Source organism: Xiphophorus hellerii, chromosome 2 (genome assembly GCF_003331165.1).
Source record: "Xiphophorus hellerii strain 12219 chromosome 2, Xiphophorus_hellerii-4.1, whole genome shotgun sequence".
NCBI lineage: Eukaryota > Metazoa > Chordata > Actinopteri > Cyprinodontiformes > Poeciliidae > Xiphophorus > Xiphophorus hellerii.
Window position 1 is genome coordinate 11,643,237 of NC_045673.1, and position 27,934 is coordinate 11,671,170.

Consider the following 27,934-nt stretch of genomic DNA (forward strand, 5'->3'; position numbering starts at 1 on the left):
CACGTTGTGTCTGACTTGATTAAATTGAGACGTGGATGAAGCTGGTGTGAGATTTCACTCCTCGTTTGTTTCATTGTGCGCTTCAATGCGTGGAGGGAGCAGAGGTCAGCGCGCCAGAGGGACGCCCTCCCCTGATTAAGACTTACAGGAAACCCTTTGAAATATTTAGATGATTAGGAGAGATCAGTCCAGATCACCGGGTGACACAGGTCAGGATGGGTTTTTTTCTTGGATGAGAGTCGCCAGTGGACTCTCGCACCGGGATCGCTCGGGCTTTCAGGAGCACTGAAGTCGCAGCGCTCCTCCCGGGAGCAGCTGCGGGCGGCTGGCCGGCCGTCTGGTTCGCTCTCAGGAGGGAGGGCTCGCGTTGAGTCCTGGGGTCTCCCCCTGATAACACAGCGGGGGGCGGGGGGTCCGACGGATGACCTGTTCGGGAGCTAATTTCGTCCCTCAGTCAACATGATCACGGAGTTTTTCCCCCTGAAGAAGCTGCGGCGGAATGGCAAATATTTTCTGTTTGCGGCGATTCTCCTGGTTGGACTTTTGGCAGTTTACCACGAGATGGTTGCTGCAAGAGCTTGGAGCAGTGATGTCGGTAAGTTGGGACTCAACAAGTATATGTATCTTCAACTCTTTTTTTCTCCACTTTGCTGCAAACTAAAAGTAACCTGCATGAATGTGCAGTAAGTATAAAATGTTAAGGAGTGCAAGAGAAAAATAACAATGTGCAGAAATCTCTTAAATTAGATTTGTGCATTTTTACTCATTGCCACTGCGCATCTCTGGACTTTGTAATGAGTTCTTCTTGAGTCATATTATTTCTGAAGGAGCTTAAATGATTGCAGAATACAATTGGAAGATTTACTGATTGCAAGAAGCTAAGTTATTTTGCCTTGGAAAATTACTCATTGAAAATTCTAACTTTTAACATGTCACGACCACAATCTTTTATAGATAGACCACCACAAAGTAGTGTACAGTTGTGAAATGGAAAAAAGAGAAAGAAAGATGTGTGTATGTGTAGGTGTGTATGTGTACATATATATATATATATATATATATACTGTATATATAGCTGATAAAGTACTTAAGGTTGGATTGGAGATGCACCTTCCAGTACAACGTCTCTAAACATAGAGCCATCCTACCAAAGCTAGTAGAGATGCACCCCACAATACTTACAGTTGAAATATACTTCTTCTATTGACTGAGAGGGGCTGAGTACAAATGTAAGCCACTCTTTTCAGATTTTCATTTGTAAAAAAATAGTGTTTAAAACCACATATCGTTTTCTTTACACTTTACTACTTGGCAGTAATTTGTGTTGGTCTTTTATGTAAAATATGTGGAAAATCTCAAATGGTTCAGATATTTCTCGGTACACAATGAATGACAGGATTGATTAAAAAAATAAAGTAAAAATAACAAAGCAAATGTTCACAGTTAAAGAAATCTTGAAGGGTTTTATTAAGATTAAAGTTTATAGATTTTGAGTTTGATGATCAATGTCAAAATCTGTTTCCACATAACATCAAATGCAGTAAGTTTCCTTTACCCAAATAGTGCCTGCAGCAACTCAAACCTGTCATTATGTTCATCAGAAACCAGAGCCTAAGGCAGATGAAACATCGGTATTGCAAAGATGTGTGTATTTTGATTCTTTTATAGACAGTAAGGAGGGGTTAGGCAAACGGTGGGGTCAGAAGGTCAGTCAAAGCTCAGAATGCCTCTCTCAAACCACACATCCTGTGCTCTCTGCTTTATTTTCACCTCATGTCAAAATGTTCTGTCTCGCTGTCGCACTCAGCAAACTAACTCGAGGATGTGGCTGTGGCTGCCGACTGGATGGAGATGAAATCAGCCAGAGTTTTCAATCTGACGTCTCCCCACAATAAAAGAAACAGAAACGCATGATGCTCATGCTTTCAACAATGCGTTTGAAATGGGGTTTGTCGGGCTGCACGTACATTATGCTCCTCAACAGAAACATAATTCTCTGATGGGGAAATGTGATGGAAATTCTTGTGATTTGGCTCGAGCTGAATCATCTGTTATGCTGACTGTGTTAGTGCTTATCTTTAATGCTTCAAAATGAAGGCCAGGCAGCTATCAGTTAAATTATCAAAATTAGACAAAACCTCTTTATAGTTTGAGGTCTGATTCATTTGGAATTTAACAATTTGATAGCAGTTTATACTCATTCATTTATCTACCCATCCATCTTCAAAACCATCTGATCGTTTGTTCCTTGAAGTGACATTTCTAATTACAAACTTTGCTTCTCTCTTATTGGGCAGTTAGAATGCAAACTCATATTTTGGTTAAGATTGGCCTTACGATGAAACAGAGCAGACACTTCATTGTTTCTAAAATACACAGTGAATAAATTATATGTCAAGTCGATTTCATAGGTATTTTTTTAATGGCATTAAAATAACAGCAACTAGTTTGGGATTGACAACGTCAACTAAGTGTCTGAGGTACTGATTAAATTCCTTTAGTTCTGACTATTATCTTTGGCCATGAGATATATACTGACTGTGACCTTCTTAATTAAGTCAAAGTGTTCCATTGTTGTTGGACAGTTGTTCTTAAGAATATGTGGTTTTAAACACTTTTTTACAAGCAAAAATCTGAAAAGTGTGGCGTGCATTTGTACTAAGCCCCTCCCAGTCAATATTAGAAACAATAGTAAAAGCTAATGGGATCATGTATGAAAGCATGGGTAAAGAGCTTCTTCCCACAGGGAGCTGGACCCAGACATGGGATAAGGGTGTATTCCACTGGAAGGAGAACTCAGGATGGACCTTGACCTCACTGGAGGAACCCTAACTGCCTTCTTGGCTGAGATTCAGGCCAAAAGGGTTATGTAGTATTAATAAGTCTATTGTTATTAGGGCACCCTGACACCTTGGAAGGAATATAAATAATTTTCAAGAAACTATGTTGCTTGAAATGGAGCATATTGTCTGTGGAGACGGACTTGGTTTTACTTATTCATTAAGTCATAGGATTTCCTTGTTGTTAGACAGTCTTTTGTTCTTAGGATAAAACTAAAATTAATGTCTGCTTTTAATTGTAAATTGATGCTGGTCCTAATGTTTACAGAAAGTTTATTTTTTTTCTAATGTTGAAGTAAATCAGATTAACAGTTGTTAGCTCTGTCGGTACATTTGGCTGCTGATAATCCATTCTCTTGGAATTAGAATGATTGAGATGGTAACATTAAATAGTGCCAATCAAATGATGACAAATGGTGCGCATTGTAATATGTAATAGTTCTTTTCTCTACAAATGTTTTATAGTCAGGATAAACTTCTTTCCAATGTCCCTGGGTTTTCAGTACTAATGATATTACTTCAGCTTGACTTTTGATAACAGGTTTCTTCATTCCAGGAACCCCAACATGACCTTCAAAATCAAATTAAGCATCAATCCTAATTTTTAAAGTCAAATTATCACTTAATTTACAGCCATTTCTTTAAAAAATCCAAAGGAACTTCTTCCAAGCTGAAAAATGACCTTGGAATGTAAACTTCTAATAGTGCTGGGAAATAAATCAATATATATCGTGATAGGCGCGTGATCAATATCGATAGAAAATGTGTCCAATAAATGTTCAATAATTTTACTGAACTCCGCTACAGAACCTTATAGCATAAGGCATATAGGCAGAAAAAAGCTGCAGAGCTTCTCATGGCTACCTAAGCAAGGTTGGTGTTATCAACTAGCTATGCGGTAGGTTAGCAATAACCTGCTGAGTAACTTGTGCAGTAACAGTTTCAGGTTTCACTTGAAAATAAACAACCTGGAGTGAAACGAGAAAAAGAGTACAACAGCTTGAGAGGAAATTGAGTATAAAACAGAAAAGGTCACATCACCATTTTTGTATTATTTCAGCTATTTAAAACAAAAAACTAATCAATAATTGTCAATATTGGCTGATATAAAAACACTTATATGTTTTTCAGCCATAGCTTCTGACTGACAGTCACTTACATACCATGCATACTATGCAAAAGAGTCTCTTCACTGCATGACAAAAGATAAAAGACTAAGCTTATTTTATTACAGAACTTGTTTGGAAACTAAATTAAGCAACATTCCAAACAGCTTTCAGTCCTGCTTTTTCAGAAGTAAAATGCTCGAGTGAACCTAAGGGCAATTACTTTACATAAATCTGTCATAAAATTCAAATAAAAGTGTCTTTAAAGCTCTCCTATTAGAAAATAGAGGCTGCATTGCTGTTTTTGTTTTCCCTGTGCAGCAGGGCAATCACATGTTCATCACCTCTACCCCAGAGAACAAACCAATGCAGATTCCCAGCGCAGGTTGCTACGGGATCGCACACATGCTCAGGGTTTAAGATATGACTCTTAAAGGAATAGTTTATTTTTCCCTCATGTGGGTCACACAGGCTCTTGTTACAGATAAGTTAATAGTGCTGAAGTTCAATAAAGTCCTGATAAGGAAACTAGTTGGAAGATTTCTGTGTGGTAAGCATTCCAGTTTATATTTTTTCATTTATGTTTTAATAAACTGGGAAGGTCATTGTGAAGGTTATGTAAAAAAAAAAAAACATTGCACCAGCCTGTCTCCTGTGTCATCTATCATTTTGGTATTTGCAGTTTCCTTGGAGAATATTTTGACATTGAGTGTCTGTATTTTGTAATATTCTGCAGGCTGAAGGAAAAGTGTAAACTGCATAGCTTACAGTTTAAGACTAAAAGCAGCATCTCTGGGGAAAAAATATAAATTGATGATGCAGATTTAGAGGTTTTAGTAAAGGTCAGTGGAAACTTTAGGGTTCAAAAGTAAATGAACAGGTGGCAATGAAATAAAAATTCAAAAATAGTTGAATATCAGTTGCGGTCATACTCTGTCATCTCATCTTCAAGTTATTCTTCAGTATCTTCTCACTTCTAACCTTTAGTGAATTGACTATATTTGGCTGCAGATTACATATTTTTTTTCTGATATGTGGTTATTTTTAAAGCCACTTTGTTTGTGCATGATGTTTTGATTGATGTCGCTTTTCTGCCTTAAAGGTATTCTGAAATACCAGTAAGCTAATTTCACTGGCAGTTAGTCAAACCTTTGAACAAGATTTAACATGTATGACAGAAAACTTGAAATTCTTTGAGGGATTTGTCTCTTAGTTATCTTAAACTTCCTTTAATTAACTGCTCTGTTTTACATATGCACTAATTTAGTCAAGTGGCTACTTTTACTTAGTAATTTCTTTACTTATGAAGCACAACACACATCTCTATATGAATGCCATGTTCTCTCATCTTTCTCATTTTGAAGAGTGGAATTTAGTAAGGATCTCTGTGTTGCATCATATTTATACCCCCAGGAAACAGGCATTTATGTAAAACCAGTGGCACATGTTAATGCTCCACTCTGTAGATTAAAAGAGGAGCAGATACAGGTTTGTTGAATTGCATTTGCTCTGAAATAGTTAATCAGCTCAATTATAAACCTAAACAAATAAAAATGTATTTAAAAAGCCTCCATTACATTGATTATATAGAAATTTGATGTACTGCTAATTGTGTCAGGCAGTTTCCAAAAGCAGTAATTTCTGTCTCACTGTAATTAAATGTTCTTATAGTTTTTTTTGTTGTTTTTTTTTCAAAAGTTTTGTGAGTTGAGATGATACTACCATCATTACAGTATAATAATAATAATAATAATAATAATGAATAAATTTATTTTAAGGCTTTTCATGCATCTTTACTGTGTGTTTCTGTAACCAGTTTGTTTTGTTCTGTTCTTGAGGCTTAGTGGGGATTTGCCTCTTCTGGTTAATTCTTTGAGGCTGTGGGTATGATCATTAACCAGCAAATGTGCACACCTTCATCACAGCTCACTAGACTCTAGTTTTTTTGGGAGTTTTTTGTTGTTGATTTTTTTTTTTTTTTTTACCTTGCAGAGAATTTTCTACTAGGCTTGTGGCTATACCTTAAACAAAGGTATAGTCTATTTCCCCTCAAAAATATTAGATTAAATAAACCTTCCCATAAATATTGCTTAGCCAGCAGCAGCTCAATTATCTGGCTTATGCACATAATCTTATTTTGGTTATGAATAATGTACAGCACCCACCTCATTTGTTGGCTTCCCCTGATAAAGGATGGAGGAAAAATAGAAAAACAGAAATCCCTCTCAATATGCAATTACTATGACTTATGCTATTTATATTTATAGGGTTAGTAATAACTTTGTTTCCCATTGAAACAAAATTCAATGGGAATTGAATTCCTATTGAATTCAATTGGGGACAGCTTTAAATTTATTCATACATGTAATCCTAATTACTAAGGATGTTACCCCTGAATTTGGACACAAGGTTAGCTCACTGGCTAAAGCTAGCATAATGAATAATGTCAACTTTTCATTATTACACAAATACATTAAACCTTGAGATCTTCCAGTTTTGTATAATACATCAGCTTTTGCTATCTGGCTATTGAAACAGACTTCTTAAAAATATTTTAATATTTCACCTAATTTGTAAACTTTTGTTGGATCCATTAATTGGTGACAAATGACTCATTGTTTAATAAATATGTATAGTGTAAATTTGATGTGACTCTGAACCACCCTTCACAATGAGAAAGAGAAGAGAAAATGGTATTTATTAAGGCAGAAATTACAACATGAAGACAGCCACTTGACTAAACCAACCAACATTATGTGTATCCAGCATAAATCTAAATCTAAAACCTTTCACAGAGATAAATACAACACTGCATCTCAAAAGCCTTTTGACTTTGACTAAATAGTTTAACAGGAACTTACAGTACATTTTACTATAACTATAAAAGTCATTATGGAAAAAACATCACCATATGTCTGATTTAGGTCAGACATATACTGTCCTACATCAGATTTAGGTCAGTATATGTCTACATGAAAATACTTCTCTTTTTCTTAACCAACACTCCAGGGTTATTCGTGATGTCATAATTGGCCTCCACATTTCAAGAACTTGGAGAGCTCCACCCTAGTGGTAATGACAGACCTTCATGGGGACTTCAATCTCAGCTCACTCTCTGTTACCACAGTCATATAAATCCACACAGTGAGGGCCTATTTTGAAAGACACTATAATTTCAGAAAACATGGAGGAGGTCAGTGGGGATAACTCTTTGCATCGAACTTGCCAAAAGCACCACATACGTTTGCTAAGTTTAGGAATGAAATGATTGACATGGAAATGTCCTCAGCTGTAAATATGAACACGGGGAGACTCGCTTAAGACTCCATTGTAGACTTAATACAAAAAAAGTGAATGTAAAAAGTGTAAAACAGACTGCAAATCAACAGCTATTTTAAGCATTAAGCTTGCTGTTTGTGATTGTCCCAGTGTTTTTTGTCTTTCTGAACATGCATTTCCTGATAATCAAGTTTTCCTACTTTTCTTCAGGTGTTGATCCCGACAGCAGCAACTGGAGGAGAGCCATGCTAAATCAAAAGGTAACTCGAGTGAATAGAAAAAAAGAAGAACTCGCATAAATAAAGGTGATGCAAGACTGTGTGTTTGTGCAAAGAGGGGAATGGGAGAAAGCAAACTAAAGCTAAATATGGCTCATTGTGTTTTCTAGGGGAGAGAAGATGGTCGACCAGACTGGGTGGAGGATCCAGACTCTTGGAGGTCCAGCTTCACTCCACAAGCATGGAAACCAGAGGTGTGTGTGGGCGTGTGTGGGTGTGTGTGTGTGTGTGTGAACGTCTGGGGGCTCCTTGCATGCTTCAAAGTTCCAGCTCACCTCTTTTGAACTCTAAATCACCTGCCTGGACTTGCCCACTTTGCTCCCAGCTCGGTGCATTTCCATGTTTACAGGGTCGTTCCTGCAACAGTCTGCAGGAGCTTCTACTGCTTTGTATTATCATGCTTATCAGATTTCCCCTATTTTAAGCAGGACGGAGCTTCAGCCAGCTGCTTCACGTCATGTTTCATGTCAGAAGAGAGTCTTCTGGCCTGACTTGCCAACATAACCACGGTTTATAGTAATAGTTCCTGTTTGCTATGTTTTTGCATGTGGTTGGTTGTCCTTTTATAACCTTCTTGTATTCTACTAATTTCTGTTATTCTCTGCAACCCATTTTCTTTCATTTTGATACACAAACTAAAAGGCCACTTTTAGCAAAAAGCCAGATTTGAAAGTTTGACTCAGTGATAATGAAAATGTCTTCATTTGCAAAAAAGTAAGAAAATGTTGTTTTTAAATTTATATGTGTTACAAGTTTTAAACATCAGTGAAGAATTTGGGATGGGTTTGTCCCTCACAAAAGAACTTTTGGCTTTAAAAATGCGTGAAAGTTAAAAAATGAAAATATATCCATCCAGCTGAGAATATCTTGTGTTCATACAATTAGGTATGAAAAGTCAGCAAAATATATTTTTTTTATCTGAATTTGAGCATCATTCCAATTTTAAGGCTTTAACTTCTATAAATATGGTGTTGAAAGGCAAAGTATATATAAATATATTAGACATTGTCAGATTTATATGGAAAGGTTTTTTTTTTTTTGCATTCAGTTGTATTTCCACTTTGGTGCCGTTTGTTCTGTTGATATCCTGACATCAAGTGATTAATCTAGAAGTGATGAAGTGACAAGTACTGTACGAGTCTGAAGTATTCACTGTTTCCAGTTCCTTTGGTGCTTAAATGCAATGACAACAAAGGAACCTTTCCCTAGGTTGGAAATCACTGGTGCTATAAAATGTATCAACAGGAGAACCTTTGTTTGTGCTTTAATAGGTCCTTAAGCAGGATATTTATTTAGAAAGATCAACAGTGTGAATGTATTCACACTAAATATGGACTTAAAGGGATGATAAGTTATGGATTAAAGCTGCTTGAATTAATGTTTTAGCAGAGGAAAACCCTCTTCAATAACATTGTATTTGTAATTGTTGTGGGTAAACTATTTAAATAGACTTCAGAACATTTGATAATTTCCTTTTCGGATCTGAGTTTTCAACAACATTTTGATTATTTCTGCTTCTTTTCTTAAAGTCATTTGTATTTCTGTAAATTAAAATATGTTATAATTAGAGCTACACAATGCACAAAATAATGATCATATCAATGTTTTCAATAAAACAATTCTATAGGACTTAAATATAGAGTTTTAACATATGTATGACCTGGGCTGTACCAGGTTCTAAACTGATTGCCGTTTAATTCAAGCTTGAACTCACACAGCACAGATTCAACCATTTTTGTTTTTATTAAAAAAAGATGAATATTAATTAAAAATAGGAATGTTTGTGGAAAATTAAATACACCCCAAAACTAATGCAGTATGCATTTTACAAGCTTTATCTTAATGAAGCTCACAGTGGAGCCTAACCCTGGACAAATCTCCACTTCACCACAGCTGTCTCAACAATAGTGCACATATTACCCAATATATACATTATCTGATTTTTGTCTGTATTTTACATAATCTCTAAACATGCCTTTCAATGAATCAGAGCAAATTAGTCTGTTTACGGTAGGCCATTATTGCAAACTCTGCATGTTAAAAAGTTCGATAAAACAGGAAGTTTGATAGCAGTCAATGTAGCAGAGCCTGTTGTGAGACCAGAACAGTAGAGTTTACAGGTTACTGATTAAAAGTATGGCTTTAACAGAGTTATAGCTGGCAAACTTTAATGCTGAACATCTGTCAATGAATAAACTCCTTAGACACTGAGTGAATAGTTCCTTTGACACTTAAAATATGTAACCAAAAACAATCTGCATCAATAATATTGCTGAGTTTGAATCCTGAACCTCATGCCAACCTTTATCTGAATGTAGTGGAGGCAGCAAACCGCTCATCTTGACCACTAATGAAACCGGATAAACCACACACTCTGATTTGGCCCTCAGTCCTGGTGTCCTGTTCCTGTTCTGTGATCGGCACGCACACAGATCAGATAACACGGACCCTTCGGCAGATGTCACAGAGGTGTATGCTTACAGGACATCTGGGCCTTGACTGGCAACCAGCAGCTCCATTGTGGGCATATAGTATTTTACTTTGTACTCACTTTGAATTAAAATTTTGAAAATAATTTTTCTAAATGCTTCCTTTTGCTTTCTATTATATTACCCGACTTTGCAAGACGAAGTCTTGTTCAATGTAATATTTATTTACTGACATAGATTTCCCACATATAATAATAGATTACTCACATCTTGTTACTAATAATTTGGTTTGGCTTACCCATTGAATAACACATGTTTATATACAGAAAAGGGTGTGTTGAGATCCACTGCCATTGTGCTGTCGAGCCCCATCTGAGGAAGTGCGTACTTGTTGGTTTTAGTTTAAACGCTGCGGCCAGATGGTGGTCTGTCCGGCTCCTGCAAACACAATGCTCTGTTTATATCACTGCCCCCGCTCTCTCCTTTCGCCCTGCAGTTTAAGGGACAGGCCAATCTGCATGTGTTTGAGGATTGGTGCGGCACCTCTACCGCAGACCTGCGCAAGAACCTGCACTACCCACTGTATCCACATGTGAGTCGAGCTGTTATCGCTTAATCTCAATCAGTAATTTGACACTTGACAATACCAGTAAAACTTCCCAAACATGTTTCTCCTTTTAGACGTGAATATGTGTTTCCAATAAACACATGAGCAACATTTCCTGTTACCTTTCTCTCTGTCCTCAAACATGCACAGCACTAAACAAAAATTCAGTTACTGCTCAGGTGCCTTCTAAAACTATTAATACCTCAGACAGTACTTTAAACAGTGTTTTTCCTTTTTTCAGACCAGAGTTAAACTACAGAACTTTTTTTTTGTTCCCTTATATTTTATTATGTAACTCATTGGGCTTTTTTAGCTTTATGTCCCATAAACATACAGCTAGATAAAATGTCTTTATTTTCTTCTTTTCTTTTAAAGTTATATGTATAAATGTATTTCTATACTCTAAAATTTGGAAGTACAAATAAAATCTTTTCTTTTTTTTTTTAACTATAGAGCAAATATTTTTTTCTGGATCATTTTAAAAGATGCCAAGACTTTTCTATGCACTTTTTCAGTAAGTTCTACAATTCCTTGATATTTATGTGGGACAGAGGAGAGTCCTGAGCAGAGCAAACATACTCATGTTTTCCATCAGGGGCGCATTCTACACCTACATGCAAAGTCCTCCTGATCCTGGTCTTCTCTTCCTACTTTGAGTCAACAACTAGTCTGATTTACTGTTCTCTTATCATTCCTTTTATTAGTCCAGGACCAGAGTCAAGAAACTTGCTGTTTCTCCTCAGTGGACCAACTATGGACTCAGGATATTTGGATATTTACATCCATATACAGATGGTACAGCCTTTACTTTAACATTTTGCTCGTTCCTTTTACAACCCATGCAGGCATACTAACAATGCCCTTCATTTTTTCTTCCTCTGTCAGGAGACTTTGTGTTTGCAGTGAGCTCTGATGACAACTCTGAGCTTTGGCTCAGTACAGATCAATCCCCGCTTAATGTCCAGTTGCTGGCTTGGGTCGGAAAGGTATGGATGTTTGAGGCCTCCTAGTTTTTAAATTTCTTTTCGTCACAGCAATCCCAGTCACATCTGTTTGCACACATCTTTTTATCCAGACCGGTACGGAATGGACGGCCCCGGGGGAGTTTGAGAAATATGCCAGTCAGACCTCCAGACCAGTTAGGTGCGTCAAAAATACAGTGCGTCTGTTTATGCTCTGAACGATGACTCATCCCAAAAAAAAAAAGACTTAATTTCTTTCACTTGCGTTTCAGACTCATTGGTTCCACTGATTTTATTTCCACACCTGACATAGCTCCATCCCATAAGTTTCTTTTGCAGCACTGTGATTTTATTTTTATTTTGCTTGTCTATTTGTTTTCTCATTTTCAAACAATTTACTCTATGAAATAATTTTGATACAATGTAAAGCTCTCCGCAAAGTTCATCATTCACACTCTTTGTATTGGTATAATTACTTAATAGGTTTTATCAAATTTATGTTTTTTGCAGTATTTCAGCTAGTAAACAGATGTCCGTCAGCACAACACTCAGTAATTGACTCTAATGTATCAGTAAGAAAAGAAATTAATCAATAGTTTATCAGATTAAACCAATATGATTGATCGAATACCTAACACTTCAAGCAAAATAAGAATAAGCATCTGATCCCTACTGATCAGTAAACTCAAATCAATAACACATAAACTCTTATTGTACGTTATGAAAAATATAAATACAAACAATTATTACATTTATTCCTAGCAATTTTTAGCGAATGTCATCACTGGGCACTTTGACATTATTCCAATTAAGATTCAAATATTTATATATTCTAATTAATTGAAAGGAATTACTGCCAGACACTCTCCAATTCAAGCAAAAGATTAAAAGCTCTCTGTTCTGGACAGTTGAATTGAGAATATTGCGAAATATTAAATGCTTTTTGTCGAAAGGTGTGCGACTATGGTGACCTTTGGCCTGGAGTTTATAAGCTCATGTCAAAATGACCTATTAGATCGACTTCAACACAAGGCAGAGTAATCCCTTTTAAAAGTTTTTCTCCTTTTGGACAAGCAATTCAGTTCGTTTTATTTGCTGTTATTGAGCCATTACAATGATTTTAAGACCTGGTAATATTAAAAGAGGAAGAACTGACCTGAAAAAGTCTCCACTCTTCCTGCACCCTTGAGTTTTATCTGATATGAGCTTGTCTGTGCAGGAAATGCACAATCTAAACCAGTTTGGTGAGTTGTCACAAAAACTTTGAGAACCTAAGTCACCAATAACCGCACAATCATGCACACTCACCAACCGACCAACCGACCAAACTCAAAATGAGTGGTGGTGCTCCAAACCTGTGGTAAACAAAACCTTTTTAGTTACACTAATAATATTATTTTCTTTTTGGAGCGAAAGTAGTAGTAGTAGTAATGTATGTTATTTGTAATGCACCATAAATTTTTACTAAGTGCATTTTCTCAAAGTGCTAAGTGCACAAAACTGTTAGACAGGAAGTATTTTTTATGTTGTTGTAGAACAATTTAGAACAACAAAAAATAAAGTCAGCTGTGTCGAGAATATTCCTACCAGGAATGTAATGGCTTCAGGTGGCTTTGAGAATAAGTTTAAGATTTTGTGGATTGCTTTTCAAGAAATGTACGGTTTGTCTCTCTTCTCAGTTACAGAGATATGATTCATATCCACTATTGTTCCCATAGAACAACTTAAATAGAATAATTATGATGATGTCATGATGTGAGCAGAGCCTTATTTTTTTAATCTGCAGCATTTTTCATTGTAACCATGTTTTATGTTTAAATATAATTAGACCTGAACTGCACAAAAAACTTGCAGTTGAGTCAGGTGCTGTTTTAAGCTTTAAGCAGTCCATCCATATTGTAGCTACTGTGTGTGTCTGACAGAAGGCATATAATTGACTTCCACAGTAAAGTTAGCAGACAGTGTTATCTTGAAAATGGCCACCCTCTTCTAAAGAAAGATCCAAGTATGTAATGGTCTCAAACTAGCAGTCAGAAAGAGATGAATAGATGTCAAAATAAAGACAAATAATACTCTTCAAATTAAAAGCCCTTGCAAATGTGGTTTTTACATGACCAGTGGATTTAATGCTGGTATTTAAAAAGTAATAATGTTGGCTTTCAAAATAAAACTTAAAGGAAGCTCTTCAGAAATCTCAGTAGTTCAACTGTGAAGATATTGCAAGGTTCCACTTTGCTACTTGAATTGTCAGACCTGAAAAAGAATATTATCTTAGGCATTCAAAACATACACCTACATATACTTTTCAAAATATAAGCCCCAGTACTTGATTGAGCAGATTGCCTCAAAAGCAGTTTCCACGCGACTAAAGCAACTAAACCTGAACTGAACAAGGGATTGTGTTGGCCTGTTCAAAGACAACTCATATATACTTTTCAAAAGCAAAGCCTCAATATTTCTTCATATTGCAAACATGAGTTCCACATTATTAGAGAAACTAAGGCCATCTTGAAAGGGTGAACTTTCAAAGTGAAACTTACGCACTTCATAGTTTAGGTTATTGTAAATTACTGTTCTTCAGTAATGAATGAACTAAACCAGTGAGGAAAAGGGGATTATTTGCCTTTTGAATGAAATTAATGTAATTTTCTTCAAAATAATCTACAGCTCAAATTTAATTTGATAGATTCCTGGAAATATATCCTAAATTAAAATGTTGCTAAGCTGGAAGCAGCACTTTTTGGCATTTCAAAATAAGAGTGATTGAAACTTTTAAATATTCCTTGGTTTTCTGAGGTGCATTTGCTAACGTACAGGTTTAAAGTCAAATTTGTATCAACCCATAAACCTTTTTATATTGATGCACTGGGCAGTATTACAAACAAAGTTGCAAACAGTCATGGGGATGGGAGTAAAATAAGCATACTTGATATGGCTAAGTATTGTCATACTACTGGAATAAGCTTCCTGCTCATTGTAAGACTGCCCCTACCTTGAGTTTATTTAAAACAAGGTTAAAAACCTTCTTATTTGACGTTGCCTATTCTTAAATTTTTTGGAATTCCACTCATTCACTATATTCAAAATTTTAATGTTTATTTTGTCTATTTTTTTATCGCTTTGATTTTTTTTAAATGTTGTTTTTAATTTTCTTGTACAAGCACTTTGAATTGTCTTTGGCTGAAAGGTGCTATATAAATAAAGTTGCCTTGCCTTGCCTTGCCTACTGCCATAGAACTTAAGAGAAACACATAAGGCTGCAATTCAGGTCCTACATGTTTTACTTTGCATGTTAAAATGAAGAATCAGTTAGAAACAGACTGAGCAGATGTGGCTTGTTGAGTAGGGTTGACAAGCCAGAGCTTTTCCATACTTCAGAAAAGTGTGGGCTCGTGACTTAAGGTTTGCAAAATCTGGAGACGTTTGGCAATAATGCAGTCTATTTGACAAAATGATACTGAACCTATTTGTACACCTTATAACAACTGTCAAGCATGGTAGAAGAGGGATAAGGATTCAGATTTCTTTCTCAAACCGCAGAACCTACACTGTTTGCAGTCAGACCTCTGAATGCCAAAGTATTAGTCAAGTGTGAGGCTTTCTGTTCGACAACTGAACTTTGGCCAAAGTGGGTCATGCAGCAGCACAATGATCCCAAAATAGGATGGCAAAAATAATCAAGTGGATACAGTGGCCCAGTCAAAGTCAAGACCTCAGCATGATTAAAAAACTGTGATGCCACATGAAGAGAACTGAGCAAGAAACAAAAGAACTGAAGCAGTGTGAGCCAGAACTTCTCTACAATAATGAGAGAGACTCATAGTCATACAGAAACTACTTCAAGCTAATTCTGCTAAAGATGGTTCTACGAGCTAATGAGTCATGAGGTACTTATCTTTCCTTGTGATTGTAAAATATGATGTACGCATGTTGCAGTTAGCTTCAAGAATAAAAAAAGCTTAAAATAAAAAAATATATATGGTGAATAAACTGGTCTTAAATTATCACTTTAGATGAGTCGTTTGATTCATGCAGAAAAAATGACACCTGTTAAGTCAGCTCCAAGAAGTCATCACAGAAATGGAGCGATAGATTTTAATCTGACCGTAAAACTGCGGTCGCATTTTAGTAGAAAATGGATCTTGCAGTACAGGTGTTAAGATAGATTATCTCTCCAGACAGTTTATGCTTTTATGATTTTTAATGCAAAAATCCAAAGAGGAATCCTGACTGTCTTACAGGCTTTCAGCTCAAAAGAGATACTTTTTTGAAGTTATTCACAAGCAAAATGACAGAGGGACTGACCATGTGGAGGTGGCTGTAAGTGTACCACACTCAGATCAAGTGATTCTGTATTTTCCAAGAATCAACAGCCTTTTTTACGTTTGTATCAAAGTAGAAAGTAATGGTTTTTTTGTTTTGTTTTTTGTTGTCTTTAAGTGGCAGCTATTGGACCACAACTTCAGATTTACGGTTATTGAGTCGAAACACATCTCCCTTTATGTTGGTGAGTGCCTCAAGATGGTAGATGCATGAAAAGTCCATTCTATGTGTGCATCATGAGCGTGGTTGAAAGATGACACCATATACTTCAGCTTTGCATAGTGGCTGAAAACTGCAAGTCATAGGAAATGTGACCCACTTCTCTCATTCGAACTTTTTGTCCTGCAGATGAGTCTGACTTGAGGATGAACTATGTCACCCACATACCACAGACAGTTGCGAGTCATGAGCACACCTCCTCAAAGCAGCGCAGTAGTGCTGCAGTAGACATGCTGAGGGAAGACCCGAGAGACACACTCTACCAAGGTGAGAGACATCTCTAAATGGCTCAGTTTCCTGTCAACCCCGGATGCAAGTGTTGAGCAAGTTATTCTCATACCATCAAAGATAATCCTGATTCAAATCTGCATGTTGTTTGTTTTGCAGTCCATCTGATAAACAGCAAGTATCTACAAGGCATTCTTCCTGACTGCACATATAACCCCACCTACACGATCAAAGACTTCCCTCTGCTTCGTTACCAAGGACTGCAGTTTGTATGTTTTCATGAAGTTTGTAGAAGTTGTGTTTACCTTACACTGCCTGTAGTACATTCCCAACGTATTGGTGCCCTTTAAATATGTTTGCTTTTTTTATGTTACAAGTACAAGTTTAATTTATTTTATTGGGCTTTTATGTGATTGAGTTGTGAAGCAGAAGGAAAGATATGCCTACTTTTATCTCTAAAGAGAATGTAATTTAATCTTGGTATAGATTCACTGCTCAAGACACTAACTGAAAAGGGAGATAATGGCACAAGTGCTGGCTTAACAGGACACTGGCCATCTACCCTGAACTGACAGGCTGAGAAAGAAATAGTTAGAGAAGTAGCCAAAGGACACACAGGAGCTCTAGATTGAGAACAACTAGACTGTTGAAATAAAGACCTGAGAAATCCAATTTGAAGTTTGCCACAAAGTCCTGCAGGAGACACCACATACATGAGCGGAAGAAAACACGCCATGGTCAGATGCCGTGTGTATGGGTGGGGGAAACTAACACTACACATCAACCTTATCACACAATCTGTGTGAAAAATGGAGGTGGTAGCATCATGCTGTAGGAAAGCGTTTCCTCAACATTGACAGAGTGGCTGGTCAGAGCTAAGAGGATAATAGGGTCAGGAAAATACAGCTTTTGAAGAAAATAATGAAGCAATGCACACAGAGTACAGTTAAAAAAAGGACTTGAACATGTCACACCTCTTGAGCTGGATCTGTCAGTAACTCCTGCCACACATGCACTACGGGAAGATGACTGACTGGTCAAATTGTTATTGCAGTAGAATTGCCACAACCGACAAGCAACTCAGTCCAATAATAAGTGGGCCGCAGGTAATGGACGTTGATGTACTTTTTAGTAGTCAGAGGCTGACAAAAGAAAGCAGAAAAGCAAAAGAAATCATAATGCTGAGGCAAAATAGTACAACCATCTGGTATCTGTTGAAGCAACAATCACCCACAAAACCTTCTGACACTGCATGATGTTTGTAGGTCACCACAGATTGAACTGGGGATTTTTTTTTCTTTCGCTGCAAAGTATTTTATTTAAACAGCCAATAATTGCAGCTGAATCCCACTGAGAAAAACTTGAAAGTTGCATGTTGGATCGTCACCTTTTAGCAGGCTTACTTTGCTGACACCCTGTGTTGGTCTTTCACATAAAATCTCAACACAATACATTAGAATTTGTGTATGGACATTGAAAAATTGTGAAAGGGTCCAAAGGGTATTAATAATTTCTCAAAAAAATTTAATAGTTAATATTTACATATTAAAATGAAGAATACAGAATAAAAATGTTGCATTTTGTGTGTAAAATTGGAATAATGTTTTTTCACCCTCCACACTGGTTCAAGTAAATGTTTTCTCCCATAGGTTTCAACAACTCGTTTGAAGTTAAGATCAGACTGGTTCAGCATTAAAAACGGTTAATTTGATGTTTGGTTCCACTCTATACTTTAAAATAGCCCAACATATCTGCCTCAGTTTGACTATATTTTGGGGGTTTTACTTTCTAATCTTAATCCAAGACTAGTTCACATTCCTTCTGAAGTCTAATTGGCATCTAAAAATCCACAGTTTTTCCTTCATGTTCTATCTTGGCTATCTAGCTGTGTTAGAACTCCATCGTTCCTGTCTTTGTGATTGTAAACGTGATATGCTTCAAGGGTTCATGCAGTAATTGTTTTTTATTCCATAGGTTCAGATGTCCTACATCTACCCGAACGACTACACCCGGCTCACACACATGGAGAGAGAAAACACCTGCTTCTACCCAGAGAGCTCTTATTACAAGAAGATGTGAGACCCTTGTATAAAAATATCATGGGACAGGTGCATCAGTTAATCAGAATCTCAGCAATTATCTTATTTATTTCAATAAGTGAATTCAAAAAGGTAAACTTATAAAGATTCATTATCTTCAGAGTTTTATATGTCGAATTTATTTTGATGATTGTGGTGTAGCTCAAATAAAAACCCAAAATTAATTGTATTACACAGTATGTGCTCTCAATACTGATTAGTTGTGTTGATGGCAGTACTGCATTGCATGGAGGTGATCAGTTTGTAATTGCAAAGTCCAGGTTGATTTTATAACAAGCTTCAGTTTACCTCCATTGTTAAGTATGTTGTCTCTTATCTTCCTCTTGACAATAATTCATAGACTCTTTTGTAAGTCAAAGTGACACCTTAGTCATTAAACCAGGTGTTACTACTTTTGACAGTGTGGATAGGTTCAGGACTAACTAAACACGAGGATTATAACAGTGGCTAACCTGTGTCCTCAGTATGTCCCTTTACTAGTTCATGATCCTGTCAACCCTGTAATTATCCTTGCCACTTATGCACCATTGTCTACTAAACTTTCCAATAATATTCCTGAGAAACTTTAGTTGGCTTCTCATCAGCTGTAATCAGCATTTACAGAAATAATCTCGAAATGTAGCACTTTGTGTGTGATGAATCTACATTTAATAATTTTCTGATGTATTGAGACACACCTGCTGCTGTGGATGTGCATGTTTCTACAGCTAAATTCTGTGGTTACAAAAAAAATTTTAAACTGAGGATTCAGTCTATCTATAGTGTATCATGATATGACATTCAGTCAACTCCAAAAGCAACCAATTCCTGTTTAGATGATTGCTTTGTTTCCACCAGGTATGGTTTCTCTAGGTACATGAGATTTGACCGCCCAGATACTCACAAAAAAGGAAACAGAGACAGAGGTATTTTTTTTAATTTTTTTATTTCAACTTGTTTGCATAATCAGACAATGTTATTATCAACTTCTGATCTTGCTTTTGGTGAATGCCAGATTTTGGTTTGCAGAGTATAAAGTCGGTCCATGAGCAGGAGAAGGACATCTTTGGCTACAACGCCAAACACAGAGAGAAGGAAACAAAAGCAGACCAGATGAAGAACAATGTCTACCCAGACTACGGAGATGATTATGACGATTATGTGCAGAACCGCCGGCGCAAACTTTTCTCCTTTGCCACAAGAGGCATTGATGATACACTGGACAAATCTCCTGATGAAAGAGAACGCATAAAACACTTTCAGAATAGAAAAGAAAAGGGTGCTGTTCCACAACCTCAAAAGGAGGCAGGCAAAACACCTAAAAAGGTATTCAAACAAGATCCGCATCAAAACAGGACGGAGTTTAAACATGAAGGCTCAATTAAAAAAGTAGAACCGAAAATGAAAACAAAGGTTAGATCAGCAAAGATACAGAAAGTCAAAGCCACCGTAAAACCAAAACAAACTAATTCTTCAGCCCTTATTGGTAACGGAGAAATTAAAGCAAAGCAACAACTAGCCATTCTGCAGAATCGAAACCCGAGATATTCAAAAACAAACCATACTCAAATCCAGAAACTCAAAAAGTCTCCAATTGAAAGAGAGGACAGGCCTGGAGCTATGCCTCAAAAACCCACTGCGGTCAACAGGCAGAAGCTTCCAGAGACAGAAAAGGTTCTCCATCCAGATATCAACAGTCATTTCACTACTACAAACAGAAATGGCAACCAGTTTATCGGAAAATCAAATGAAGCGGAAACTGATCCCAAAAAAGCTCTCCGGGAAAAGGAGATAGAGCTGAATAAGCCTTTACAACAAGACCTGGATAATCACAACAATAGCGATAAAATGAGTACTCGAGGAAAAACATTTAAAAAGAAATCTTACTTGAGGGGAGAGTGGGATCATGCAGGGGAAGAAGATGGTGATCACAACAGAACTGAGATCAGAAGAAATGCAACCCATAGAGATTCAGATTCCATGTGGGAGCAACAAGGAGACATGGCTATAGATCCTGATGAAGAGGACCTCACTCCAGCGCCAGTTTTCGATACTCAGGTCAACTGGAACCAGACCTTCCAGGTTAACCACCTGGACCTGCAGTCGCAGCGTTCCGACTGGATTGACCTTTCCTGCAACGTCTCCGGAAACCTGCTGCTGAACCCCAGCGATGCTCTGGCTGTTGTTTATGCCTTTATGGATCGTCTTAATGAAAAGCACAAGGGGTGAGCATTGGTTTGACTTTTTGTATGTATAATTCATACTTGCCAGCACTTCAAACAAAAAACTAAAGACTTTTTGTAGCCCAACTTCAATTGAGATGTATATTTAACTCCTAAATTGTGAAGATTTATTACCCACTAAGTGATGTACTGTATGTCAGTATTTCTTTCGACTATTTTGTTGATTATGGCTCACAGCTAATGAATGGCCCTAGTTACAATAACTAGGCCATAATTATTTATGGCCCTGACGGTAATTCAGTACAACTCCTGACTTACTGAAACACTCCACAAAAAGACTACACCATGAAAGGTTAGTGCTAGAGAAGTGTTTTGTCAGAGTGTTTTGTCTTTACACATTAGTGGAAAATTGAGTGGACATTAAAAAACGTTGGATTACAACAATGTACAAGCAAAAAACAAGTTTGACTTTTCCATAGTCAGTTAGGTGTACATGTTTGTAAGAGTTTCATTATATTTTTTTGGCATAATTCTTCAAGTAAGACATGTCATATATTGTTCATTGGAATATCCAAATATATATATTTATTTTTAAAAAGAGAAATTATCATTTAGCCTGCAATTGTCTTATATTTTCCTGCATTATTTAAGATTTTTACTTTGAATTATTCAAAGTTTATTTAATCTACATATTGTCATTGACATATTTATCACTTTTGACTGTGCACTGCAGGCGATTCACATTGGTTCGCGTGCTTAATGTTGTTAAGCGTGTGGACGGATACAGGGGCAGCCGCTACCTCCTGGAGTTGGAGCTGAAGGACGCCAATGGCCAGCTGCTGCGTCTGACGCACTACATCTACACTCTGATTCGCCACAACCCGCAGCGCAGCCAGGACTTTATCTTCCAGCGCTCGCAACCTCAGCTGGTTTTGTGCAACCCGGTGGGGTTCCGCTGGAATCCCGATGCCACTGTTCATTTCATAGTGCCTGGTAAGCACATCTTCCTCTTATTCCAAGACTAATAGTGAGCTGCTTTTTAGTGATGTGAGCTCATTTTGTGTTTACTTGTAAAAAAACACAATATTTTGGGATATTAATTGCCAATTGTAACACTTAGGCGAAGAACATCTTGTGAAGGAAAAATTTAGTAACACTGTTTATTCTCTCCTAAAACTGAAGTTTGGTCTCGAATTTTGTGCAACTTAACAATCTTTTATTAAAGGCCACATATAAATTTTATAGCCTAGCTTTATATGGTTGGCATTGGGGTTGTAGCTCATTGTAGCTATTTACTTCCGTGTCCAAATTTGACAAATATCCTTAAAAAAAGAACATTTAGTACAAGTTAGCTGAAAACATAAAAATAGATGAAAGTGACAACCTGGTAGCAATCAGGTTGACCATTTCTATGCCAGTGTGGACCAGTGTTATTCTAAAATAACATCTCATTGGTATCCTCATAGGTAAGTCAGGATTTAGCACTGGTAATAGTGTCAGCGTTGTTTCTCTCAACAACTGTCACAAAGACAGATTTTTTGGTATTAAAAAGATATTTAGAAAGAGTTAAAAAGATTAACGCATACATTAATTTTGTTTGTTTAAGTTACTTAGCTTTTCAAAGAGATCAAAATACATAGAACTTCTAAGGTACAATCAAATAGCACCTGCAGTCAAATACTCTCTTTTTCACCTCAAAATACAAATAAATATAATTCTGATTTATTGTGGATTACAGAGCCCGTTGTTTTTGTTGCCACCTATTGTCAGTGATTATATGAGCAGGGCATGCATTTTATTGTCAAGAATTTCCTTTTAACATACCTGAAGAAGTCTAAGTTGATTGATGCATTCAGAGTTTGAGTTCTTTTCCTTTTTAGTTTACCGAAATATTGTTATGTGAGGATAATTTTGTTTGGTTTTCGTGCACATGCTGTATTTTCTTTCTTGAGACAATCATATCATTTTTGTGAATGTGATTTTCCAGTAAAAAACCAAGCCCGGTGGGTGCAACAGCTGATTACAGATATGGAGGAAGTGTTCAGAAAAACCGGAGATTCAAATTTTAACCTGATCATCACTGACTACAGCAGCACAGACATGGACGTGGAACAGATTCTGCAGAAATCCTCACTCCCCAGGTTTGTGCTTGTCTGTGTTTTTTAGTTTTTCTTTCTCTCTTTCTTTGTGTGAAACCTGTTTTGTAACATGTGTACTATGTCATTACTGGTTTAACAGGTACCAGTATATGAAGCTGAGTGGGAACTTTGAGCGCTCGGCTGGTCTGCAAGCAGGAATTGATTTAATAGACGTGAGAACTGCAACAACACAGTAAATGAAGCACAACGTGAAATGTCTTTATAGAATTATGATTGTAAGTTTCCTCTCATATGTCTTTCTCAGGATGACCACAGCATCGTGTTTCTTTGTGATCTTCACATCCATTTCCCTTCTTCAATTGTTGACACAATCAGGAAGCATTGCGTGGAGGGACACATGGCTTTTGCTCCCATAGTCCTCAGACTGAACTGTGGCAGTACACCATCAGACGCCAGAGGTGAACACGCATACGTTAATTTTGTTTTTCAATGACTGTTTACCTGCTCCTGTAGCTTTGGTGCAGTGAGTTGGTTTACAGCTGTTTGAATGCTACATTGCTACAGATTGTAAGCCTAGTACTAAAATTAACCCTAAATAAAAAGCTGCATTTTCACACAACTGTCAAAGTGCAGTTGTGTCTTGGCTCTGTAATCCATCAAATATAAATATAAATCTCTGAGCAGCTGTTCAAGATCTCAGTCACCGGCTGTCTCGTTTCGTCTTTTCATTTTCACAAAATAATACTTGGTATACATCCATCCATCCATCCATCCATCCATCCATTTTCTGTTCACCCTTTGTCCCTAATGGGGTCGGGAGGGTTGCCAGTGCCTATCTCCAGCTACGTTCCGGGCGAGAGGCGGAGTTCACCCTAGACAGGTCGCCAGTCTGTCGCAGGGCAACACAGAGACATACAGGACAAACAACCATGCACACACACACCTAGGGAGAATTTAGAGAGACCAATTAACCTGACAGTTATGTTTTTGGACTGTGGGAGGAAGCCGGAGTACCCGGAGAGAACCCATGCATGCACAGGGAGAACATGCAAACTCCATGCAGAAAGACCCCGGCTGGGAATCGAACCCAGGACCTTCTTGCTGCAAGGCAACAGTGCCACTGTGCAGCCCCGCACTTGGTATACATCTGGAGTAAACACAAACAGTCAACATTCTGCAAATTCTGACATCCAGCAAAGAATCCGCTAACAGAAGAAAGAATCTTCAGCTCGCTTATTGTCATCTAACATTTCAATGTAATCAGGACTTAGTATTTGTTCATGAATTAAAATAGTCATAATCTGTAACTATAGTGAATGTTTATCCCTTCTGTGTAAAGTTTGAAAATAACTATTATCCTTAATGGATTGATGAAAAGAATAAGTTGCGTCACAAAGATCATTGAATCCGTTTTGAAACACGTGAACATGTCAGAAAGGCGAACTGCTGAAACTTCTGCTTGAGTGGAAACATTTAAAATATGATGAGAAGATTATTAATTCATGATCAATCACAACTAATCCTGTCAATTACATTTGAACCAATATAAATGGACTTTGGGGGTTTTTTCTACGCACATTTTATATTTTGCCATATATTGAGCTATATTTAAACAGTGTGACACTTTGTTTCTCTTCTGAACACAGATTTGATCTAACTAGAAGAACTAATAAGGAACAACAGCTATGTTTTAGGACCTAATACTAGCAACCTAAATTTTAAACAGAATGTACTTTTATGTGTTTCATATAACTATATGGCTTAATATAATGTTCATTGTATCCTGGTTAGTCCATTAAAACAAGACATGTTAATGTTTTTGATGAACAGAAACCAAACCTCTTTAGAGATGCTGCGGTTTTGGAGTTGGTTAGGTTAGAACTTCCACTTCTCTTTGACTCAAATAGTTTGAGTGGTATAAAATTACATCTATCAATGCAGCGCTTTTAGTTAAAGGATAAATCATTAGACAGTAGAAGTCAGAATTTATATCTTTACATATTGTCAGAGTAAATTAAAGGACTGATTTAGATTTTCAGCAAAGAAATGTGCACTTCAGAGATCAGCTACTTTTCAAAATCCTTTAGGTTTTTTGTTTTTGTTTTGCAATGGGCCACATGAATTACCTCTTTTCATTAAATCCTTAAGAAACTTTCTGTGTTTTCTTTCTTGTAAGACCCGCATGAAATGCATAGAGCATAAATAAACATAGAGTAAAATTATTAAATGAGCCATTGTAGATAATGATATAGGATACATAATGGTCTTCTGGAAAACCGACAACCTATCCACTAATGAATGTAATTTTTGTTCATGCAGGTTACTGGGAAGTGAATGGTTTTGGTTTACTGGGGATCTATAAATCTGACCTGGATGCCATTGGAGGAATGAACACTAGGGAGTTCAGAGAGCGATGGGGAGGAGAAGACTGGGAGCTCCTCGACAGGTCTGTTTGTTATTCTCTGAGGATTCCATTTAGCTGGAATTTATTACATTTTAAATACAGCATCAAGTATGCTTTGGTATGTTGTTTTATTCATTGTCCTTGCTTTTTTATTTCTTGTCTAGATAGTGTTTTTGCTGTCTGAACTAAGCAAAGAATGGTAAAATTTAATGGGAAGATAGATGAAGTTTTCTAGAATCAAAATCATCTGTACTGGCTAAGTTTGTGTTAGCCACAAACAAAGAACATGGCTTACATTATCACAGATGCCATGTAAATATATTATCTTTAGAGGAGATAAATTGAAGATAAAAAGGAATAATATTTACACATTATGTGTATGCACTTCTTTCTTTTGGTATATGACATAAAGTTCAGATAAAATACCTAGAAACTGTGGTTGTAACCTCTGAAAATGACCAAAGCTTTACGTATGAGTTCTTTTAAAAGGTGCTGTGTGTAATAAACAAAAATATTTATCTCGGTTTGTAATATTTCTATTTACATAATAATGTAAAACTTTCCACAATGCTGCTCTCTGGTTTAGGATCCTCCAAGGTGGGCTTGGAAGTGGAGAGGATCTACTTTGAGGAACTTTTTCCACCGCTATCACTCTAAACGAGGCATGTGGAACCGGAAGATATCAGCGAGCCAAACGTGACCCCACCTCAACATCGCCATTTGCACAACTGTGGCAACCGAAGCACTTTAAGGCTGAACCGCGCCTCCTGCCCCCAACTGTGTTAAACCTGCTGACTGTCAAAGAAAGGGACATTAGATCGGTTCCTGAATTCGTTCACTCAGGCTGTATGACGAATGTGGTGACAATGGAGCTTATTGTTACCCAGATGCTGCTGCTCAGAGTTTATTCACTGGATTTGCTCTTGACTACTACTACTGCTGTAGCAAATGATGAATGGTACCGACTACAAGTCCTCGCTGTTCACCGTGCTGCCTGCTGAAGTGCCGATCTGCATCACAGGCTGCAAGAAAATAAATCGTTCCAAAGATGAAACTGAACTTAAATAAATACACTCCAAGAATGTATGCAAGAACACACAAGTGTCCTTATTTTCAACCTTGCACGTAAGTGAACTGGTAAAAAGGACGGAAAGAAAATCATGTTTGGTTTGCGTATATCTTAAATACAACTGTTCTTTATTTTTATAAATGACAGATGTAATATTTATAAAATCAGTTTCTGGTTTAATTTTTGTTAAACATTTAGCTTTATTTTCAGCCTCGGTCATATACCTCAGTTTGCTTATCAAGTGCCCTATTTTTTGGTGTCTTCTTATTGTGTAGATTTCAATCACTGATAGATGTTTGCATAGACAAGTTCTTTATGCATTTAATTTCAGGATTATTTTTATTTCATTCCTTGAAATGTGGAAGTTTTGTTTTATGCAGTGCAGAAATAACTTGTATATAAATCACAGCCTATTGATCTGATCCTTGGTTGTAAAAGGATTTCTGATTACTATGTGGACATTGTTCAGATAACATCTGAGAGATTACATAGTTGAAGGACCAATGTGTTTTTCTGAGCCTTAATTGATGCTTATTAAGTATGGCTATGTTTAGCATGTGTGGACAGTCTCTTGAAAAACATGAAAAAAACCTGCAGAATTAAGGTTATTTATATTCTTGGTGATAGTTGATGTTCTTTTTATTAATTGTTCTGTTGTGTAATTCTTTCTTTTCTCTCTTTTTTTGCAAACACAGATGGTACTAGGGCAGAAAAAAATATCTATTATAATACAGGGTTTCTATTCAATCTGTAAAAGTTTGGAATTTGAGTATTTTCAAGATTGAGTATGAAAAACTTGCAAAATCTTTGTATTGTCCAGTGTTTTCTCCTACCAACTTCAATTGTCAGTCAATTCATCTATTCATTCATCCATAAGGTTCCACATTTAAAGTTTGATGAGTGCAGAAAAAGAAAAAAGATTTTTCATAAACTTTTGTATTTATTCAAAGAGAGAACTCCCCAATTTGTTTCAGAATATATATATTGGATTTTGGCACAGGGAAATAAATGGGAGCCCTGTATAATGTGTAAAATCAAGTTTACAACTACATTTTCATTTTTGGTAGACATTCCAGTTTAACTAGAGCTTTGTGCCACTCCGATCAGTGCCTTGAATCTGATGGACATCAGACTGTTAAACTTGTCATTTAGGCCAGTAAAGATGACTTTTCTAGGCTGATGCCAGAAATTGTCTGGTTTACTTTATTTATAACACTGAAGATACTGTCATCTTTTGTTTTTAATGTTATCTTAGCCTCAAAGGTGGATCTTTTCCTTTTTGTTGCTGCTCATGCCTAACTGTTGTAAAAATTCTAAGTTTAGATGAAGTTATTTTTGCTCTATGCCGGAAAGACGTCTTTGTTGTAATTTTGTTTTTCTTCTATTGTCTCTTCTCAGGGATGTGTTACACTGCCTTGACAAATCCCAGGGGAAAACTTTTAAAAAAATAAATAAAGAATAAAATTTCAGTTTCCTCAGTGTCATTGTCATAAACTTTGTAAAACTAAGGTAAACTTTGAACTTGAAAAAGAAGATACAGTATTGTGGCTGAGTAATATTACCGTGCACTTTCGTACAGGATTTAGAAGTTTGTATTGGGGCATGCACTCCATTTCCAAGTTTAACACAGTCACTTGTCTCCCATGGTTTGTACTTGATTTGGTATGCCATGTTTCAACACAGTAAAAAGCACAGGAAACATCCTTGATGGACCCCTGTGATCAAACTGATGGAGTGTGTAAAGTTGTCCTGCCAACATATACTGTGGCAGGAAATCTAAAATCCTGTTTCCGAACAGGATTTTCAGTTAGAATTGATGGAGCTTACCTA

At 36.8% G+C, this 27,934-nt stretch overlaps 1 protein-coding gene across 1 annotated transcript; it reads left to right on the plus strand.

Annotated features, from left to right (window-relative positions):
• Nucleotides 1-68: 68 nt before the first annotated feature.
• On the plus strand, nt 69-27,578 carry b4galnt3b (beta-1,4-N-acetyl-galactosaminyl transferase 3b). Its single transcript, XM_032587884.1, has 20 exons — nt 69-595; nt 7,436-7,485; nt 7,614-7,697; nt 10,429-10,524; nt 11,244-11,334; nt 11,425-11,525; nt 11,615-11,682; nt 15,743-15,821; nt 15,942-16,008; nt 16,173-16,310; nt 16,431-16,540; nt 18,246-18,346; nt 19,208-19,275; nt 19,365-20,574; nt 21,266-21,525; nt 22,520-22,673; nt 22,771-22,843; nt 22,936-23,089; nt 24,951-25,077; nt 25,622-27,578. Exons 1-20 carry the CDS (start codon nt 460-462, stop codon nt 25,662-25,664), a joined length of 3,210 nt encoding a protein of 1,069 aa, XP_032443775.1. The 5' UTR covers nt 69-459; the 3' UTR covers nt 25,665-27,578.
• The last annotated feature ends 356 nt before the right edge of the window (nt 27,579-27,934 follow it).